At 38.4% G+C, this 22,879-nt stretch overlaps 1 protein-coding gene across 1 annotated transcript in view; it reads right to left on the bottom strand.

Annotated features, from left to right (window-relative positions):
- PNPT1 (polyribonucleotide nucleotidyltransferase 1) overlaps window positions 1-22,879 on the bottom strand; it is a 54,795-nt gene that overhangs the window by 5,544 nt on the left and 26,372 nt on the right. The window contains exons 14-25 of the mRNA XM_032179134.2: window positions 17,424-17,494; window positions 15,679-15,715; window positions 11,890-11,956; window positions 11,717-11,806; window positions 10,484-10,537; window positions 4,527-4,633; window positions 3,592-3,663; window positions 3,436-3,499; window positions 2,284-2,367; window positions 1,572-1,655; window positions 248-354; window positions 87-142 (exon numbers count right to left, since the gene is read on the bottom strand). Of these exons, the coding sequence (XP_032035025.1) occupies window positions 87-142; window positions 248-354; window positions 1,572-1,655; window positions 2,284-2,367; window positions 3,436-3,499; window positions 3,592-3,663; window positions 4,527-4,633; window positions 10,484-10,537; window positions 11,717-11,806; window positions 11,890-11,956; window positions 15,679-15,715; window positions 17,424-17,494 (893 nt within the window). The remainder of the gene's footprint in view (window positions 1-86; window positions 143-247; window positions 355-1,571; window positions 1,656-2,283; window positions 2,368-3,435; window positions 3,500-3,591; window positions 3,664-4,526; window positions 4,634-10,483; window positions 10,538-11,716; window positions 11,807-11,889; window positions 11,957-15,678; window positions 15,716-17,423; window positions 17,495-22,879) is intronic.

Genomic DNA, 22,879 nt, shown 5'->3' with positions numbered 1-22,879 from the left:
TGCATCCCACTGTGGGTGGCAGGGTGAGACCCTGTCTCTAAAGAAATAAAGGAAAAAGCTCAGCATAGTATATTACTTGATATTACCTGATTTCAGTTATTGTGGCGGTATACACTGCTCCAAATTCTAATTGCTGCTCCTGCTGTAAGTGCAAAATAAGCCATAAGATTCATAAAGAAAACATCAACAAAAAGTAGAAAAAACAAATACAGCTATATGATACATAATTAATATGATCTATACTTACATCATCCTTGCAGATTTCAGTAATGAAGTCTCTTGCCTCATGCATAGCACTGGGTGTTGGTGCAAATACAGAAAATGTTTCTTCATCCACCTGACTAATAGTTACACCTTTTAAAAACATAATGTAACATATTAAAGTTAACTTGGCTGGGTATAGTGGATCACATTTGTAATCCCAGCACTCTGGAGGGCTGAGGTGGGAGGATCACTTGAGCTCAGGCGTTCAAGGCCAGCCTGGGCAACATAGGGAAAGCCTGTTACTACAAAAAATAAATTAAAAAATTAACTGGACCTGGTAGCATGTGCCCAACTACATGGGAATCACAGTCGGGAGGACCACTTGAGCACAGGGGTCAAGGCTGGAGTTAGCAGTGATTGTGTACTGCACTCCAGTCTGGGTGACAGAGCAAGACCCCGTCTCAAAAAAAAAAAAAAGTTAACCTGCTCATTCCAGTGGAAACTAGTCTTAAAAATAGATGTGAGAACAGGAGGGACCTATTAGTAGCTGGGTGGAGTTATGCTGTATTTAATCATTACTTTAGGAGTGAAGGAATTCATTCATCAACAAATACACTCTGCATACTTGCTAGGTACCTAGCATTATACTAGGCAGGCCCTGGGGATACAATGGTGAGCCAATATGCTTGATTTCTTGAAATTTACCATCTGGTGAAATCAAATATATCTATACAAATTTTGGAGAGTCTGGTTCTGCTCTCTTAATTACGAGTAGAAACTATAATAGAACCCTTTCCTTACCTTTTTTCTTTCTCCCGCTTACTCTTAGGAGGGGTGAATAAATGAATAAGGGACAAAATCACATCAGTTTCTCAATGTTAGCAAATGGCTAAGGTGACTCTGCTTCTCACTCTCTTGCAATAACCTCAAACCTTGAAGTACGAGGTAATTCAAATATTGCTTCAGGAAAAATAAATTAAAGCATATTATTTTTTTGTATACTCTTTAAATAAAAGAGTATAAATAAAACTAAGTGAAAGTATCAGAATAAAAAGAAATAACTAAGTAATAATTCCTCTAAAGTTAAAAACTAAAAATTATTCTAGATGTTCAACTATAAAATGTTGCAAAAAAGTCCTGATGAATTATTTGTAATCCTTCTTGAATATAGTTAAGAATGATCATTTGCTAATTTTTTAATAGGCACACAGAAAACTCACAGTCAAGACATGTCATATCCTTTTCTCCTGGTCTTTCTCTCATTTCTCAAATAAATATATATTTAAAGCAACATACTAGAGATGAAATAGCAAACTTTCATGGTCTAGCATTTAATTAAAAAACCCCAAACTTCATACAACTCTTACCTGTTTCAGCCTGAAGTTTTTTTAAGTTATATCCACCTGGTCCAACAAATTTTGCTCGTTTTGATAATGGAACCTGAACAGTTTCTGGAATGTAATACAGACAAATATATAAACAATTCAACTACATACATGAACCTAAAACATGGCATGGTCACTTGAGATTTTTTTTTTTTGACCTAGACATATATAAAAATATTTTACTATAAAACAGAAAAGTAGATGATTAAAATTACTGAAAACTGTTAAAGAATATTCCCTAAAATTTAAAGCATTTTTAAGTACAAAAGTATTTTAAATATTTTTGTTTTGTGCACTGGGTAAAAACAATGTAAAAGCAGTAATATTCGTTCATATATTAATGTTTATCTTACCATGATCACTAAAAAAAAATTTTTTTTTTTTTTTGAGACAGAGTCTTGCTCTGTCGCCCAGGCTGGAGTACAGTGGCGCGATCTTGGCTCACTGCAAGCTCCGCCTCCCGGGTTCATGCCATTCTCCTGCCTCAGCCTCCTGCGTAGCTGGGACTACAGGCGCCTGCCACCAGGCCCAGCTAATTTTTTGTATTTTTTAGTAGAGACAGGGTTTCACCGTGTTAGCCAGGATGGTCTCGATCTCCTGACCTCGTCATCCGCCTGCCTTGGCCTCCCAAAGTGCTGGGATTACAGGCGTGAGCCACCGCGCCCGGCCGATCACTAAAATTTTAATGTATTACCTACAACAGGTCCATTTTCTTTTCTAGATGCTCGAGGTTTTGAAATAGTTTTGTTCATGATCTGTAATATCTCCTTTTTTGCCACTAGAAGAGAAAAACACAAAAATTATAACTACATAAAACAAGTATGATCTGAAACACTGCACTCTTAGTTTTTATGGTATACAATCTAAACCCTGTAGCTTAATAATTGAAGCTTTCCACATCCCTATTACCTTGAAAATTCACTCATATTCTCTTCTCCATAAATCCTACCTTAAAGAGAGTTGCTTAATTTGTAAAAATTGAAATTTCACTGGTAACCCACTTTGATGTTTATTCATGCGTCCCAAAAACTTAGTTCTTCTTCTTTTTTAAAAATAGATATGGGATCTCACTACATTGCCCAGGCTGGTCTTGAACTCCTGGGGCTCAAGCAATCTTCCTGCCTTGGCCTCCCAAAGTGCTAGGATGAGCCACCATGCCATGCCTGGCTACTTAGTACTTCTTCTTTTTTTTTTTTGAGACAGTTTCCCTCTGTGGGCCGGGCGCGGTGGCTCACGCTTGTAATCCCAGCACTTTGGGAGGTCGAGGCGGGCGGATCACGAGGTCGGGAGATCGAGACCACGGTGAAACCCCGTCTCTACTAAAAATACAAAAAAAAAAACCCAAAAAACATCTTTCGGCTGGGCGCGGTGGCTCAAGCCTGTCATCCCAGCACTTTGGGAGGCCGAGGCGGGCGGATCACGAGGTCAGGAGATCGAGACAGTTTCCCTCTGTCACCCAGGCTGGCGTGCAATGGCGTGATCTCGGCTCACTGTAACCTCTGCCTCCTGGGCTCAAGCAATTCTCTTGTCTCAGCCTCCTGAGTAGCTGGGATTACAGGTATGCACCACCACGCCTGGCTAATTTTTGTACTTTTAGTAGAGACAGGGTTTCACCATGTTGGCCAGGCTGGTCTCGAACTCCTGACCTGAAGTGATCTGCCTGCCTCGGCCTCTCAAAGTGCTGGGATTACAGACGTGACCCAACACACCTGGCCAGTACTTCTTGATGTAAGTTATATGAAATTCCACTTTTTAAAGCAATATTTTATAATAAGCCTAATGAGAACTGTAGTTCCCATTAGCAAAGTGGAAAAGAATGAAAGGAGAATCACGCACACTAGCTCACCTGAAGCTTGTTGAATAGCCTCCATTACAATTTTTATTGGTATTCCAGGTAATTTAATATCAGCCTAATATGGAAAAGTCAAACAATTATATAAATATTGACTCATGGCATTATTTAAATGTTACAAAAATGAAACAAAATGGGTTTTAAAAATACCTGTAATGCAGTTATTCCTTTATTAGTGCCAGCTATTTTGAAGTCCATGTCACCATTGTAATCTTCAATTCCCTTCAGGAATTTAAAAAGTTATGACACAGTTTTAAACAAAATCAAAAGTCAACATATTCACTGTAGAAACATTTCAAAAAACAGCTTTAGAAGTAAACCATATCCTAAGTCCAAACACAAAGCAATGTTTTCTATATTAACTACCACTTCCAATTTGTGACTTTTTAAGCTACAATTATTTTCACCAGAAACATCATTTTATTTTTAGATCATTCCTTTCCCTCATAAATGCCTGAGAATGAATTTATGATCATCCTAAAGTGAGCCATTATGAACACTTACACTGTGTATTACTGCAATACTTAAGGATAACTATTACTATTTTTTAAAAGTAATTTTTATTTATTTTATTTTATTATTTTATTTTATTATTTTGAGACAGAGTCTTGCTCTGTTGCCCAGGCTGGAGTGCAGTGGCACGATCTTGGTGCACTGCAACCTCTGCCTCCCGGGCTCAAGCAATTCTGCCTCAGCCTGCCAAGTAGATGGGATTACAGGTATGTGACACCATGCCCGGGCTAATTTTTGTATTTTTAGTAGAGATGGAGTTTTGCCACATCAGCCAGACTGGTCTCGAACTCCTGACTTCCCAAAGTGCTGGGATTACAGACATGAGTCACTGTGCCTGGCCTATTACTATTAATATAATACCTATTTTAAATTCATATCCTATAGATACAAGGTGAACATGCAGAGGAGGAAGGGAAGAACAAGTACCTGTTCTTCAAATACCAGCACTCTTCTAAGCATATGCTACGTGCAAAGTACATATAGTCTTCACCATTATTTGTTTTTATCTTTTAATTTTTATTATTTATTTTTAGTCTTCATTATTAAATATTTGAAACTGGGAATATACTTGCCAAAATATCTGTCAGCAAACGATAATCTTCTATTTCACCCTTCTCAGGATCGGTTTTGGTGACCAATCCTACTGCCACGCCTGCAACAGGAGATGAAATTGGAACCCCTATAATTGGGAAAAAGAACTTCTGTGGGTAATGTGTACATGAGCCTAAAACAAATATTTATCTATCAGGTTTTTTTTTTTTTTTTTTTTTGAGAGGGAGTCTCGCTCTGTTGCCCAGACTGGAGTGCAGTGGCATGATCTTGGCTCACTGCAGCCTCTGCCTCCTGGGTTCAAGCGATCCTCCCACCTCAGCCTCCCCAGTAGCTGGGATTATAGGCACCCGCCAACACGCCTGGCTAATTTGCTTGTATTTTTAGTAGAGATGGGGTTTCAACCATGTTAGCCCTGTCGGTCTTGAACTCCTGACCTCAGGTGATCCGCCAGCCTTAGCCTCCCAAAGCGCTGGGATTATAAGCGTGAGCCACCACGCCCAGCAGACATTTATTTTTAATGTAAATGGATATTGTTGTCTAAATTGACAATCACCGAAGCTGAGTTGGAAGTCTTAAGAGGTCATCTGACTACTTCATTTGTTTTTGAACATATAATAAAGTTCCCTAAAACAATGTAAACAAGTACTATATCCAGCAAGAACTTCTCTAACAATAGCAAACTTTATAACTTTTAAATTATCCATTGCTTTGCTTTTTTGCTTCAGGTGTCTTATTCTCTTTTTGTTGGAAAGTAAGCATCTATTTGGTAAATTCTTCCAGCCTGAACCCCTCAGTTTACCTCCCCATGGCAGCTAACATTAGTGTATCCTCCCAGAAAATTTCTGTGCACAAGTATAAATGTAAATACAATCTTTTGTTTTATTTACTCGTGGCGGCAGACTGTAGGCATTTACTGTTCTGCACCTAGCCTTTTTCACTTAATAACATGTCTTGGATATTGACACATACCACCACACAAAGCTGTACTTTATTCCTTTGAATAGTTGCATAGTACTCCCTGTATGTTTTATAACTCACACACAGAAGTGCGATTGATGAGTCAAAAGGTATGTGCATTTACGTTTGTTGGACTGTCAAACTGCCTTCTAAAGACATAGCATTTTAAACTTTTACCAGTGGTGTAAGAAGGTACATGCTACTCTATATTCTTATTAATTCTTGTCAAATCTTTTGATTTTTCTCAATTTAAAGGGTAAAAAATGGTTATTTTAAATCTGACTTGTTTTCTATGACTGAGGTTGAAAACTATTTCATGTTCATAAACCTATTTATAAGTCTTATTTTGAGAACTCCCTGTTCATGGCCTTCAACACTTTTCTACTTGGTTGGCAGTCTTTTTATTACTGATTTTCTTTCAATATGGACAGATCTTTATTAAAAGGTAAAGATAAAATATTATGTTTAATAACATACAAATATAAAATATTTTATTTCCTAGTTCATTGACTTTGCTTATGGTCATTAGTTTTCTGTGTAGGATTTTTAGTTTACGTAATCATGGTTTCTGGGTTTTGCTTAGCAGAGCATTTCTTCTCGAAGATTTTGATAAAACCTACCATCTTTCATCTGTTTAAAAATGTTTAAGTTTTGATCACTTGGAATTTACTTTGGTATAAAGGAGTGTGGATCTCATTTCATTTTCTCTAAGCAACCTCATCTATACTTATGATTTTAACCACCATCTATAATGTTGATGACTTAAAAATCTATCCTACCTGTCCAGCTCTCTGTGCTAAACCCCGGACCTGTATTAGTAAACTCCCTGTCAGACATCTCCAGCTAAATGTCCCCAAAGCACCTTAAATATATATTCAAAATTGAGCCAGGCCCAGTGGCTCATGCTTGTAATCCCAATGCTTTGGCAGGCCAAGATGGGAGGATCACTTAAACTCAGGAATTTGAGACCAGCCTGGGCAACACAGTGAGACCTCGTCTCTATAAATAATAATAATGATGGCGATGAAAGAAATACATATATGTTCAAAATTGAATCACTATAAAAAAATCCTTTTCCTCCTGCATTCTTTGGTTGAAAGCAACTAAGACACTCATGCCAGAATCAACATTTCTTTCCCCATTTCCTATATCCCATCAAGTCACAAAGATCTGTTTATTTTTTAGAAAGCAGTCCTTTACCCTAAATATTAAAATACCTATTGTTACTTTTTAGTCTGAGTCCCCATCATTTCTTGCCCTGGCAACAATCTCCCTGTCTGGCTTCCCAGATTTTAGTTTCTCTCTTTGCTTCTTAGTCTCTCCCATCTCATTCCTCAGGGCTATTCATCACTTCAGCTGGGAAAAACTATTTGGAAAAAACAAAAGCAGATTCAAATCACGCCACTGCTTTCCATTAAATCCTTCAAGTTCCCCATTGCCTACTTTCAGGAAATTTTGTACATATTCTGTGATCAAATAAATTTGGAAAAATATTACATGTCCTATTCCTAGAGAGTCAGTATTCGGATTAGCTTATTAAAGTCTATTTAATCCACATTAAATAAACCTGCTTAACCCTGCTGAAACTTACTTTAGAACAGAATAAACTTTTTCATGGTATACAATAATCAATGTCCTGTGGAACACTATTCCATGGAATACTGAATTGGAAAAATGCTGGCTTTAAGTCCAAACTCCTTAGCATAACAATAACCTTCAATATATGGTTCTACTTTATTACCTTAACACCTCTTTTGAATACATTCCTGAAACACACTACACTGTAACTTCTTAACTTTGCACATGCTGGTCCTTTCATGTGAAATACAGGCCCTGCTCCTAATATGCCTCTCAACAATTATTCAGCCTTTAAAATCAGATGAAATGTAGTAGTCTCTCTCAGCCAATTATGCTCAGCCTAGTTCATCAATCAACCTTATACATATTTGTATTATTACCTCTTCAATCTATTAGTATCTTTTTGTTTTCAAACCTTTAAGCTTTTTCAAAAACTGGGTACAATTTGTATCCCCAGGGCATAGGACAGTGCCTGACTTAGGGCAGGGCAAGCCCTACTCAAGCAATTCAAATTCATATTGGAATTGAACTGTATACCTTGTATCAGCCCATCCCACAGGACTTGACATTCATTCTTATCAAATTTAATTTTTTTGAGGTTTTTGGCTTTAATACTTCAAATTTAATTTTTAAACTATTAAGCTCCATATTTTTTTTTCCTGCTCAATTTTGTCAGTCACCCATTCCTTTTAATCAGTATTTTTATTGGCAGTATTTTTATTGGCAGGCCAGTGCTCTCAGTCAAGTCAACATTGAAAGAGACAGGGCTGAAATAAGCATCCTCAAATCTTCAACTTGAGATCCTTCTCTGACCTGTTGATCAGATTAAGCAGTCCCTTTGCTCATCCCTTAACCAGTATGAATGGTGCACCTATTATCTAGTCTAAATTTCTGCATCATTTACACAAGATATCATAAAGATATCATAAACTGTAAAGCTGAATTATAGATACATCACAGCAACAGCAATACCCTCTACTGCAAATGCAGTAATTTCTTCAAAACAGAACGTGAATTAACTATGGCGTGACTTATTTTGGAGAAGTCCCTTCTGGCTTCTTTCTGTAGTCCCTTTCCTTTTTTTTTTGTTTTCTTGAGACAGAGTCACTCTGTCATCCAGGCTGGAGTGCAGTGGCACGATCTTGGCTCACTGCAGCCTCCGCCTCCTGGGTTCAAGTGATTCTCTTGACTCAGCCTCCCAAGTAGCTGGGATTACAGGCATGGGCCACCACGCCCGGCTTATTTTTGTATTTTTAGTAGAGACGGGGTTTCACTATGTTGGCCAGGCAGACCTCAAACTCCTGACCTCAAGTGATCCACTCACCTCAGGCTCCCAAAGTGCTGCGATTACAGGCATGAGCCACTGTGCCTGGCCCCTTTCCTTTCTAAACTACTTATAAACCATTCTTTTTATAAGTTCCTAAGAGTCTTGTTGAGGGTCACGATCAAGTTCATTGGGTTATACTTTATAGAAAATACTTTTCTTCTCTTCCAATAAGAAGAACGTTTTCTGTCCTTGGGATACTAGTCTCCACGATTTCTCAATGACTGCCATCATACTTCAGTAATCTAATCCTGAAGTTCTCATTATAATCAAGGATGAGTTTTTGTCTAGACAAAAAGATCTGAATTCATTTAAAAATGGCAGGTAAAGACTCTCCTATGATGTCATCGTTTATTTTTCAGTTTACCTTTTTCAAGATTTGTTCAGTGTTTTCCAGTATGAGATTTGGAAGACTGAGAAACACAAGTGCCATGAAGTCTAAGACTGTTTTGTTCATCACCATGTCCTAAGAACTTAGATCAGTGCTTGGCACATAGGTGCCACAAAGTAAAGATTTGTAGAGTGAAAGAATGAAGATGAAAATAGCAGCAGCAGTATTTTACCAGCTACCTTAAATATCAGATTATGTTTTCAGCCGGGCGCGGTGGCTCACGCCTGTAATCCCAGCACTTTGGGAGGCCGAGGCGGGCGGATCACGAGGTCAGGAGATCGAGACCATCCTGGCTAACACGGTGAAACCCCGTCTCTACTAAAAATACAAAAAATTAGCCGGGCGAGGTGGCGGGTGCCTGTAGTCCCAGCTACTCGGGAGGCTGAGGCAGGAGAATGGCGTGAAACCTGGGGGGCGGAGCCTGCAGCGAGCCGAGATCGCGCCACTGCACTCCAGCCTGGGCGACGGCAAGACTCTGTCTCAAAAAAAAAAAAACAAAAACAGATTATGTTTTCCTTTACTGAATAAATTACAAAAGTGCCTTTAGCATTTTTTGCTTTGGCCTGTTTTTAGTTTTAATTTTTCTAGATAATATTATTATATATTCAAACCATGTTTTCATTTCATCCTTTGTTACGGCCCTCTTTTCTATCTTTCATGCCAGTACTGTAAATGTGTTAAGTTACCAGAGAACTCCTTCTGTGGCCTCTTTAGTGTCTTTAGGTTCCTTCTCTCTTTCTTCTGGAATAGCAGCATTGATGACAGTTTGGCACGAATTGGTTTTAAGAATCTCCTAGCGGCCAGGCATGGTGGCTCACACCTGTAATCCCAGCACTTTGGGAGGGCAAGGTGGGTGGATCACGAGGTCAGGAGTTCCAGGTCAGCCTGGCCAATATGGTGAAACCCCGTCTCTACTAAAAATACAAAAATTAGCCAGGCGTGGTAGCACGCGCCTGTAATCCCAGCTACTCAGGAGGCTGAGGCAGAAGAATCACTTGAACCCGGGAGGCGGAGGTTGCAGTGAGCCGAGACTGCACCACTGCACTTTAGCCTGGGCAACAGAACAAGACTCTGTCTCAAAAAAAAAAAAAAAAAAAAAAAAAAAAAATCTCCTAGCATAATGCTTTCGTTTTTGGCGTTTCAGACCTGGGGATTACAATGAACCATTTGTAGTCCCGCCTTCCTAAAATTGTGTGTACATGCCTGAGTGGCATTGTTCTCTTGGCTTGTATAAATCGACTGAAAGATTACAGTTGCTTTCTCTTATGATTCCTAATAGTACTTATTAATCAAAACTTCCTTGGTGATTGGAATCAATTCTGGAGCTCTCTAACTTTTGGAAGGAAATAAAGTTTACTAGGTCACCAAAGCAAATAAAAATTTTTCAGTGTACTGCTTTCAGCTAAAAATAAGAATTCCAGCAGGTATCTGGATATTTGAAGCTCTACTTTTCAACCATCTTGACTCTGGCTTGATTTGGTCATCTGTAATCTGACTTTGAGTTTTACTAAAATCCAAATTTAAAGAAATCTTACATTTTATACTAACAGGTGTGTATAAAAGGTTAGCATTTTTTTTTAATCTTTTTTGTAGAGATGAGGTCTTGCTATGTTGCCCAGGCTGGTCTTAAACTCTTGGCCTCAGGTGAGCCTCCTGCCTTGGCCTCTCAAAGTGCTGGGATTACAGGCATGAGCAATATCAGCAGTTTTGAGACATAATTCTTTTACCTGAGTCCATTAATGCTAAACTTCCGCCACATGCAGATGCCATAGAAGATGACCCTATAGAAAGAAAAATAACTGCTTTATATTATACTGATTTTTTTTAATGTAGAAAAGTGTTACTATTGGTTATTTCCTTATAAATATTCAATTACAATACAAATATTCAATAGTATCTTCCTCTTTTTAAAAGCACCTAAGGCAAGGTCTTTTAAGCTATAAACTACAGGGCTGCAAGGTCCAATATGGTAGCCATTAGCTATAAGTGGTGACTTAAAGTTAAATCAATTAAAATAAATTTAATTCTTCAACTAGATAGCACAGATAAAGAGGATTTCTATTATCACAAAAAGTTTTATTTTATTATTATTTTTTGAGATGGAGTCTCAGCCCACCACCACGCCCAGCTAATTTTTTGTATTTTTAGTAGAGACAGGGTTTCACCATGTTAGACCCTCTGGACCTCGTGATCCACCTGCCTCGGCCTCTCAAAGTGCTGGGATTACAGGTGTGAGCCACCACGCCCAGCCCATCACAAAAAGTTCTATTGCGCAGTATTGCTACAGATATTCTAATAGACTTCCTAGGGCATATCTTTTTTCTTGCTTATCAGAAGTAGTTAAAGATATAGGGCTTTGGCTCTCTCACTCTCATAAGCCCATTAATTTAGTCACACCCAGTAGAGAACCACAAAGTCTTTAGTTTAAATTCTGAGTTTACCTTGGTATTTTCCCATCAAAATATGTGACTATCTGAATTATGTCTGTTACACCTTTAAGAACTCCATGACCTTTCTGCCTTTAATGACTGCACTGTACCTTGACCCATGGACTAATTTTTTATTTAAATGTGACCTCTTGGCCTAGACTCCCTCTGTGATGTACACTTATTATTCATGTGGATATGTGACAGGTATCTCCTGCCTAATGATCACTCTATTTTGGCCCTTCCTCTCTCTGTTAACCTTGTTCTGTGGTTTGTTTGTACAAATAAAGACACAAGCCAAACTGGATCTACTGTAACAGATAAAAAAAAACATTTGTTTTATATTGTTTTCAAAACAACTCATTAGCTAAGAACAGAGATTAAGACAAGTATATGATTAACTCAATACATTTTTCTCTTGCAATAAACTTGGGTTCTGTAGTAATAAACAAAATGTAACATTACATTTGAAAACAATAATAGAATAGGGAATATGGTCTTTTCCACTATGAAAGAAGTATTTCAATACCATACCATTTGACTCTAGGACTTCAGATGTAACTCTTATGGTGAAAGGAAAATCTCTGGGAATAACAGGATACAAAGCTTTCTCAGCAAGAGCACCTAAATTAGAGTAGAAAACAATAAGTAAAAAATGTATTAAGTCTCTGTAAGAATACCATGTAAGTTTACAGACCTGTACTTACCATGCCCAAGTTCTCTTCTATTTAAACCAGTGACTTTGCCAATTTCATTAGTTGCATAAGGAGGAAACTTAAAAAAAAAAAACACACAAACACACATATACAATTGACATAGAAAGATGTACAAGTTATATTACCAAAATAATAAAACAACTTATAGAACAGTAGAATCTCATTTTTGTTTTTTAAAAAAGTACATTCATAAATATACAGAAAATGCATAATATAAATTTAACATACATACCAAATTGCTAAAAGTAGCTATTTCAAGTGTGTAAATGGATTAGGATGTGGGAACTGGATGGGTATGGGGATTTACACCATAAATTTCCATTACGTTTAAATTATTAACAATAATAAAATGTTATATTTTTGTAATAAGTAAAAATATGTACATATTTAAAAAGCACACATTGAAGAATCACAGATTTTTTTTCATAGCAAAGCCCACATTTATTTCACTAAATTGAAATTTAATTTACACTGATACTTTTTAGTTATCTCTCTCCACTACCTTTTTCAGATATGAAACAAAATACATGAAAGGGAAAGTTGCATATTTTGAAGTATTTCTCAAGCAAAACATAATGACAAAAATGTATGGAGGAAACAGCTCTTTTCCATAAGGGTTTTATTTTAGCCAGTGGTTGCAAACGGTTTTATTTGGTAGATATGTTACCTTGAAGAAATACGAATTAGTTGTGATCATTTGACAATAGGAAGACTTCCCATAAAAATCTGTAATTTCAGGCCGGGCACAGTGGCTCATGCCTGTAATCCCAGCACTTTGGGAGGCCAAGGCAGGCAGCTCACTTGAGCTCAGGAGTTTGAGACTAGCCTGGCCAACATGGTGAGACCCTGTATCTACAAAAAATGGAAAAATCAGCTGGGCGTGGTGGCGCATGCCTGTAATCCCAGCTACTCATGAGGCTGAGGCACAAGAATTGCTTGAACCCAGGAGGTGGAGGTTGCAGTAAGCTGAGACTGCACCACTGCACTTCAGCCTGTGTAACAGAGACCCTGTTAAAAAAAAAAAAAAAAAAAATTTCCCCCAAATATCTGTAATTCCAGATTAACAAGAATTTTTTTTTTTTTTAAGACGGAGTTCTGCTCTTGTTGCCCAGGCTGGCGTGCAATGGTACCATATTGGCTCACCACAACCTCCGCTTCCGGGTTCAAGTGATTCTCCTGCCTCAGCCTCCCAAGTAGCTGGGATTGCAGGCAGGTGCCACCATGCCTGGCTAATTTTGTATTTTTAGTAGAGACAGAGTTTCACCATGTTGGTCAGGCTGGTCTTGAACTCCCGACCTCAGGTGATCCGCCTGCCTTGGCCTCCCAAAGTGCTGGGATTACAGGCATGAGCCACTGCTCTTAAAAGCAGTGGATGGAGCAGGAATCTGATTAAACCTCTGGATCTAGCAGCCAATTTGCAGGAAATAGAGAGGATGGAGGAACATGTTGAACTGCACCACGAGTGTGCAATCAGCAACACCCACACTGTAGGAGACTATAAGTAAAATTGCTATGGGGCTTCAATAGATAGAATGTAATGGAGGAGAAATGTATAGATCTAAAAAGACTTAAAGAAATATCAGGCCAGGCATAGTGGCTTACATCTGTAATCCCAGCACTTTGGGAGGCTGAGGCAGGCAGACTGCTTGAGCCCAGGAGTTTGAGACCAGCCTGGGCAACGTGGCAAAACCGCGTTTTGTAAAAAATCTAAAAATTAGCTGGGTGTGGTGGTGCCTGTAGTCCCAGCTACTTGGGGGAGTGAGGCAGGAGGATCACTTAAGCCTGGGAGGTGGAGGTTGCAGTGAGCCAAGATGGTGCCACTGCACTCCAGCCTGAGTGACAGAGTGAGACTCTGTCTCAAACAAACTGAAACAAAAAAGGAAATACCAAACGTTTTAAAGAAAAAAACAAGACTAAACTATAGTATCTAAAAATGGAGCCAGGAAATCCAAGATGATTACTGTAAAACTTAGGAGAGTAGTTACCTACTTTTAAGAGACGAAGGGTATTGAGATTGGGATGAAAAACACGGAGGGGCTTTTGAGGTGGCTGGCAATGTTAAATTTCCTGACTTGGGTGGTGGTTACAAGGGTATTTGCCTTATAAAAACTTAATAAGCCATCCTTTGTTTTATACAGTTTTCAGTACCTCTGCTTTATTTTATAATAAAGAGATTTACAAAAATAAAATATGGCAATAATGGCCCATGGCCCATATCCTTCTCCAGTTCCCTCCCCAACCCCCTTACCCAATAATCAGCTAGACCTCCATTGTGCACAGCTGCCCTTTTAAGACTGCCACGTGCTCTCCAGCTCATGACAAAGAACCCGCTTTACTCAATTACAATTCCTCTCTGGCTTCTGTAGCACCAGGGTATATCCAGAACAGGATATTTACAAGGGATTCAAGCCCTGTATGAATCTCGATGTTTATGGATATTCTGTAGCATATACTTTCTACAAAAAAATGTTCTCTATTGATTACAGCAGATTCAGCAAGAGTGAAATGCTGGAATTCTGGGCAGCCAACAACGGTTATACAAAAACGAAATGACTTGCTACTTTACATAAGTCTCTCATGTTGTATTCTTTTTATTTCTGAGACAGGGTCTCACTCTGTTGCCCAGGCTGAAGTGCAGTGGGGTGATAATGGCTTGCTGCATTCTCAACCTCTTGGGCTCACGCAATCCTCCCATCTCAGCCTCCCGAGTAGCTGGGATTATAGGCACATGCCACCATGCTTGGCTAATTTTTAGATCTTCTTGTAGAGACAGGATCTCACTATGTTGCCCAAGCTTGTCTTGAATTTCTGGGCTCAGCAATCCTCCCTCCTCGGCCTCCCAAAGTGCTGGGATTACAGGTATGAGCTACCATGCCCTGCTCTCCATGTACATTCTTCAAATAATAAAATTAAAAGTACTTTATATTAGGTCTGGTCCCTTAGGATTTGTTGTGAATAAAGTCAATCACAAACTCAATTATCTATAATTATCTCATATAAAGTAACTTAATATTAAATGTCTCATCTTTTACTACTAATCAATTGAGTATAAATATGAACATTTCAATGAGCAAACAGGTGATTTGTCAGTTGAGGTATTTAAAAAACTCTACTTTTGTTTGACACACGTGTATACACAGGCATGACTTTTTTTTTTTTTACCTAAAACGATATTGTCTGTTATACTTTCTTTAAGTTTTATGTATGACTTAGAACACGAAGTTGTTGGTTAGAAAAATACTACTTATCTCTCTAAAGTACTTATCTCTTATCTCTCTAAAGTAGTACTTTAGAGAGTGCTACAGTACTCTCTAAAATTACTACTTATATCTCTCTCTACTTATCATTCTACACAAAGCTTGCCATGCCTTCTGTAAGCAATAAAATAGTAGCCCCAAATTGATCTTAATAGACATATGATAAAACTAGAAAAGTAAAATATTATTGGTAAAACTCAGGTAGTGGATATATGGAGAGTCACTGTAAAGTTCTTTCAACCTTACTGTATCCTGGAAGTTTTTAAAAATAAAATGTTCCAGCCCGAGCAACACGGCAAAACCCCATCTCTAGAAAAAAATAGAAAAATTAGCCAATTGTGGTTGCACAAGCCTGTAATCCCAGCTACTTGGGAGGCTGAGGCGGGAGGATGTCTTGAGCCTGGGAGGGAGAGGTTGCAGTGAGCTGAGACTGCACCATTCCACTCCAGCCTGGGCAACAGGGTGAGACCTTGTCTCACAAAAATAAATAAAATAAAATTTTGAGGAAAAAAATTCACCTTACCTCATAGTGCAGCATGAAATTTTTATCTTTTATCCCACTAAAAATAAAAGGCATAATATTAAAAACATCATAGGGAAAAAACATATTTATTTCAAAACACAACTAAAACAGATTTAAGGGGATTTTACAAAAGAACTAGGTGTTAATGAAAAATCAGACTGAAACTGAAAACCAAAGAATTGATTAGAAGGATGATTGTGAGATGATATTTTCTTCTGGGGCTTATGAATGAATTGTACAGATTTAGGAAACCAATTTTACTTTAAATATAAGTCCTTAAATATCCAGATTTGAATACTAAGACAAGACAATAGATGTATTTTTAAGCATTAATAACTACTGAGAGAATCCTAAATGCTATACCCACCTTAGTTAAATCTCAGAGCTACAATGCTTCTGCCAGTCAATATGTGAAATGAAGAAAAAGTCCTGGGATGGGGCAAAATCTGCATGATCATAAACTGTAGCTTTCGAAAAAGAAATCTAAAAACCAAACTCCTTCAGAGGACTAAAGGAATCACAGAGTTTGCGAGCCAGAGAGGATTATAGCAGGTCACTGGCCCAGTTCATTTGACAAGAAATAGAAACCAAAGGCCAGTGTGGCTGAGTGATGATGTGTGCCCCTTTATTTACACAGGTTATAGACCTAAGACTAGAATATATGGAGGTACCCTGACCAAGCCCAGTGTTCTGCATTCCACCTTCACACACATAGCTGCACTGTCGATTCTATCAGATACATGGAAAACAATTACAGCGGCTACTGGGAATTATCCTCATCAGTTGGGCAGCAGGAAAAGGAAGGCCGGGCCCTGTGGTCTTCTGAGACCCTTAACCAGGAACAGGAAGTAGCCCTACTAGGCACTGAGGAAAATAAAGAACTGGCTATGAGTGTCAAGACTCTATGCAATAATGCTGGTGAGGACTGCAATACAGATTCTTTTTTTTTTTTTTTTGAGACAGAGTCTCGCTCCGTCGCCCAGGCTGGAGCGCAGTGGCGCAATCTCGGCTCACTGCAACCTCCACCTCCCGGGTTCACGCCATTCTCCTGCCTCAGCTTCCCCAGTAGCTGGGACTACAGATGCCCACCATCACGCCTCACTAATTTTTGCATTTTTAGTAGAGACGGCGTTTCACTGTGTTAGCCAGGATAGTCTTGATCTCCTGACTTCAAGATCCGCCCACCTTGGCCTCCCAAGTGCTGGGATTATAGGCGTGAGCCACCGCGCCTGGCCTGTAATACAGATTCTTATCATCAAAATTGATTAGCATGATTTTACTGTTGACTTTTTAGGGGCAGAGGAGGACAGCCAAAATCACAACGTGGCTTGGGATTCGACAAGGCTTTTCATTAACAAGGTTTTTCATTAACAGCCTCCAGATTACTTTCAGCAATGGGGGCTTTCGTGTATTCATTTGCTCTCTTGTTTCTAATAGAAAAACCAATCCATTCAAGATTACCAAGGAAGTCTGTCCTAAGAAATCATTCTAGAGACAGAGAACAAACTAAATATACTCACATTAAAGAATTAAATGCTTTACTAATATTTGTTCCAAATCAGTGATTTAGAAGACAATCTAGCACACACACAAAATCCTTTGAAATCATGATGATGTAAACAGAAAAATGAAGTACAAAAACACAGGTTAAAAAAAGTAACAATAATTAATAATATACCACATAAGCTTTAATTACATAATAGAACATCATAAAACACAACAAACATCATAAAAACATAACTTACTTTATAGCTGTTATAACTTGATCTGACTTAATACCAGATTCTAATGAATCAAATGTAACGGTACAAAGCACCTAAAAAAGAAAAAGAAATCCTCAGGCTTTAATATACTAACCACAAAGATGAAAACTAAAAATACTTGAAGAATCCAACTAACTCTTTAAAAAATGAGATAAGTACATCCTACACAAAGCTTGCCATGCTACTAACTGCAGTAAACACTTATTTATTCTATAAATATTCATACTATGTGTAAACCTCAATAATCCAAAGTTCTAACATCACATAGACTACATATGTAAAGCACTGCTCTAGGAATGCTGGGGAAGGAAGCCAGGAAGAGAAAGCAATATTTTTAAGAACTATGTATGACAGTATGCTGAGGAAGCCTCAATACAGGTTCAGCCAATACAGCTGCCTGCTTAAAATTTAAAAAAAATCAGGCCAGGCATGGTGGCCCACACCGGTAATCCCAGCACTTTGGGAGGCTGAGGTGGGCGGATCACAAGGTCAGGAATACGAGATCAGCCTGGCCAATACGGTGAAACCCTGTCTCTACTAAAAATACAAAAATTAGCTGGGCATGGTGGCGTGTGCCTGTAGTCCCAGCTACTTGGGAGGCTGAGGCAGAAGAATAGCTTGAACCCAAGAGGCAGAGGTTGCAGTGAGCCGAGATCATACCACTGCACTCCAGCCTGGGCGACAGAGCAAGACTCCGTCTCAGTAAAAGAAGAAAAGAAAAATAAATTAAGAAAATCAGTCTTCTTTGTAGAGACGTAACATAATCCAGACAATCTACAATGTATCATTCACAACATCCAGAAAACAACCTACAGTGAAACACGAAACAGGGCCCATTCTCAAGAAGAAAGACCAGGAATGGAGGCTGATTCTGAGTTGATTAATATGGTGGATTAGCAGACGAAAGATTTTTTTTTTTTTTGAGACGGAGTCTCACTCTGTCGCCTAGGCTGGAGTGCAGTGGCGCGATCTCAGCTCACTGCAACCTCCACCTCCTGGGTTCAGACGATTCTCCTACCTCAGACTCCTGAGTAGCTGGGACTACAGGTGCGTGCCACCACACCCAGCTAATTTTTTTGTATTTTTAGTAGAGATGGGGTTTCACTGTGTTAGCCAGGATGGTCTTGATCTCCTGACCTCGTGATCCACCCGCCTGGGCCTCCCGAAGTGCTGGGATTACAGGCGTGAGCCACCGTGCCCGGCGACAAAAGATTTTTAACAGCTATTATAACTATACTCAAAGGACATAAAAAAGAATAAGTGGAAATTCTAGAATTGAAAACTTTAGTATCTCATAATGGAAAGGAGATGGCAAGAGTCAGTGAGCATGAAGATGAATGAACAGAAATTGCCCAATTTGCAGAAGAGAGGAAAGAGAACATAGTTGCAGTGACCTATGGGATAGTATCAAAAGAATAACATGTGCAGTTGCAATTCTAGAAGAAGAGAGAGAATGAGGCATGAAAAAATATTTGAAGAAATAATCGATGAAAATTCTCAAGTTTGGTGAAAGACATCAATGTACAGATTTAGGCTCAGGACACTTTTAGCAGGATAAATTCAAAGGAAACCACACGTTTCAATCATAATGCTGAAAACCAAAGATAAGGAGCAAATCTTGAAAGCACCCACATGAAAAAAATAATAATAGATAAGGAACAATGATTTGAATGGGTCCTTTTCATCAGAAAAACATGGAGAACAAAAAACACTGAAACGGCTGGGCGCGGTGGCTCATGCCTGTAATCCCAGCACTTTAGGAGGCCGAGGCTGTCGAATCATGAGGTCAGGAGATCGAGACCATCCTGGCTAATATGGTGACATCCTGTCTCTACTAAAAAATACAAAAAAAAAAATTAGTCGGGCGTGGTGGCAGCCGTCTGTAGTCCCAGCTACTTGGGAGGCTGAGGCAGGAGAATGGCATAGGCATGAACCCAGGAGGCAGAGCTTGCAGTGAGCCAAGATCACGCCACTGCACTCCAGCCTGGGTGACAAAGCAAGACTCTGTCTCAAAAAAAAAAAAAAAGAAAACACTGAAACAAGTTTAGGTGCTAAAAGAAAAAAAGGCTCACCCCAGAATTTCTATACCAGCAAAAAGATTCTTTGCACACAGAGGCAAAATAAAGACATTTCAGAAAAACGAAAGATAATAATTTGTTATTAGAAAACTCATAGGATGGGCCAGGCGTGGTGGCTCACGCCTGTAATCCCCAGCACTTTGGGAGGCCAAGGCGGGCAGATCACGAGGTCAGGAGATGGAGACCATCCTGGCTAACATAGTGAAATCCAGTCTCTATTAAAAATACAAAAAAATTAGCTGGGCGTGGTGGCGGGCGCCTGTAGTCGCAGCTACTCAGGGGGCTGAGGCAGGAGAATGGCGTGAACCCGGGAGGCAGAGCTTGCCATGAGCCAAGATCACGCCACTGCACTACAGCCTGGGCGACAGAACGAGACTCCGTCCCAAAAAAAGAAAACTCATAGGATGATATTAAAGGAAGTCTTGTCAGAATGAAGGGAAATAATACTGGATCCATCCTTGGATTTTCAGAAAGGAATAAAAAGCACCAGAAATGGTAAATACGTGAGCCAATATAAAAGCCTTTTTCTTATTACTTGTTTAAAATACATGATTGTATGAAAGTTATAACACTGCCTTGTGGGAGTTTATGACACATGTAGATGTAACTGATAAGACAACTGCAATATAAAGGATAGAAGGGGCAGGAAATGCACCTAAATGGTTGCAAAGTTTCTTCATTTTATGTTAAGTGGTACAAAATTAACTCTAAAAAGACTGTGAGGGCCTGGGATGGTGGCTTATGCCTGTAATACCAGCACCTTGGGAGGCCAAGGCAGGAGGACTGCTGGAGCCCAGGAATTCAAGACTAGCCTGGACAATATGGCAAAACCCTGACTCTACAAAAATTTTTTAAAATATATAAATAAAAAGTTGTGAGAAGTTATGGATGTATACTGTTATTTCTATAGTAATCACTGGAAAATAATTCAGAGGTACAGCTAAAAAATAAATAGGCAAATTAAAATAAAATTATAAAAACTATTCAATTCATTCAAAAAGAAGGCTGAAAGAAAAAAATAGAGAACAGAAGGGCAAAAGAAAAACAAATAATAAAATGACAGTAAATTCAATCATATCAATGATTAAATTTAACATGAATGGACTAAGTACTACAGTTACAAAGCCAGAGATTGTCACAATGGACAACAAAAGTATGCAGAACATCTTTATAAAGGTATTTAAAAAACTTGACTAGAGAGCATAAAAGAAAACCTGAATCAAAGGTGACACTGACTATATTCATTGTAGACTATAGCTTAAATTATAAAAGTATCATTCTTCTCTCAGATTAATATAAAAATTTAGTACAATTATAATTATAAATCCTAGAAGGATATTTTGAGAACTTGATATAATACTAAAATTCAAATAAAGGAACAAATGTATCTAAATTTTAAGATAATTTTGAGGGAATTAAACAAACAGGGAAGATGGCTGGCTTCTCAGATATTGAAATATACCCCTAAATCATAATAATTAAAATAGTTTGACAGTGGCCTAGAAAATTCACATAACAGTGAAAAAGGATATAGTTTAACAATGTATTTATAAACTTTGACTATCATATGGTGACATCACAAGTCATTGAGAAAAATAAAGTATTAGTAAATAATGTAAAATTGGCTCACTATGGAGGTTTTCATTTCATACAACATGTAGGAATAAATTCAAAGATCGACTAATGGTCTAAATTTGACAGCTAAAACTAGAAAGCTATTAGAAAAAGAAGGTGAGTAACTTTGTAACTGAGGTACAGAAGAATTTATATCAGAACTAAAGTTTTCAGATTTACTCTAAACATAGTAGACTACCACAGGCAAAGTTAAAGGGCAATAAATAAAAGAAACATATATATATAAAGTTTGTTACCAAAAGGAATTAATATTTAAAACACTTAAGAAATTACTACAAAATAGCAGGTAAAATACAATAAACCATATTAAAAAAAGAAAAACTGGCCAAAGGATATGGACAGAAAATTCATAAAAGGGCAAACCTGAGGCAGGGCCACCACACTGCACAACTCTAGGGGACAACATCCATGTGAAATAGTGCCCTGGAGGTGTGCAGTTCCCCAGGGCATGGTTTATGCAGTGACCATGTTGACTGGCTGTTATATAAATAATGCTGAGCCTCACCAGTAATCAGGAAAATACAAATTAAAGCAAAAAGTTACTACTTGGTACCTATCGGATTGATAGAATTAAAGAAACAATGTGGGAAAGGAGTATAAAACATAATATGGTACACAGAACAATGAATACAGATGTAGGTAAATATTAATAAACGAACAGAAGGAGAACCAGAAGGCTACCTGTTAAATACAAGAGTGGGTGCCTATGTAAAGAATAAAGAATAGAAAAAGTATAGAACTGTAGAGGCTAAATGGAGAAAACAAATGAGGGCCTTGAACAGGTCAACAATGACAATATGCCACAAAGTGGAGTCTGAGTTACTCAATTTTGTATACCCAATATTAAAAGAAAGATACAACAGAAATACCAGATAATTCTAGAAAATGCAAACTAATTTATAGTGACAAAAGCAGATCAGTAGTCTCTTGAGGAGGTAGGGGGCAGGAAGAAGGAATTACAAAAAGGCATGAGGAAACTCTTGGGGGTAACTGATATGTTCATTATCTTTTTCATTTTTAAATTTTTTTAAGAGACAGGGTCTTGCTCGGTAGTCCAGGCTGGAGTGCAATGGCATGACCATAGCTTATTGCAACATCGAACTCCTGGCCTCCAGCATTTCTCCCTCCTGGGCCTCCCAAAGTGCTGGAATTACAAGTGTGAGCTACCATGCCTGGCCTGTTCATTATCTTGGCTGGTTTCTCAGTTGCATACTTGTGAAAAGTTACCAAATCATACATTTTAAACAGCATAGTTTATTGAATAGCAATTATACCTCAAAAAAACTGTGAAAATTACATAGAAAACACACCAAAGGCCAGGCGTGGTGGCTCATGCCTGTATCCCAGAACACTGGGAGGCTGTGGTAGGAGGATTGCTTGAGGCCAAGAGTTTGAGACCAGCTTGGGCAACATAGTAAGACCTTGTCTCTACAAAAAAAAGTTTTTAATTAACCAGGCAGAGTGGCACACGCCTGTAGTCCCAACTACCCAGGAAGCTGAGGTGGGAGGATCGCCTGAGTCCAGGAATTAGAGGTTTCAATGAGCTATGATTGTGCCACTGCACTGGAGCCTGAGTGACAAAGCAAGAACCTGTCTCAAACAAAACAAACAAGAACTGCCAGATATTAATTTAAATAAATAATATATACCATATGACAAAACCTACAGCATCTACTAATGTACTTCTATTAGATCTAATTAAACAATCTTAATTCAGCAAATAAT

The sequence above is a fragment of the Hylobates moloch genome, unplaced genomic scaffold (assembly GCF_009828535.3).
Source record: "Hylobates moloch isolate HMO894 unplaced genomic scaffold, HMol_V3 SCAFFOLD_15, whole genome shotgun sequence".
Classification (NCBI taxonomy): Eukaryota; Metazoa; Chordata; class Mammalia; order Primates; family Hylobatidae; genus Hylobates; species Hylobates moloch.
Note: the sequence above shows the minus strand (reverse complement) of the source record. Positions and strands in the feature narration are given on the sequence as shown.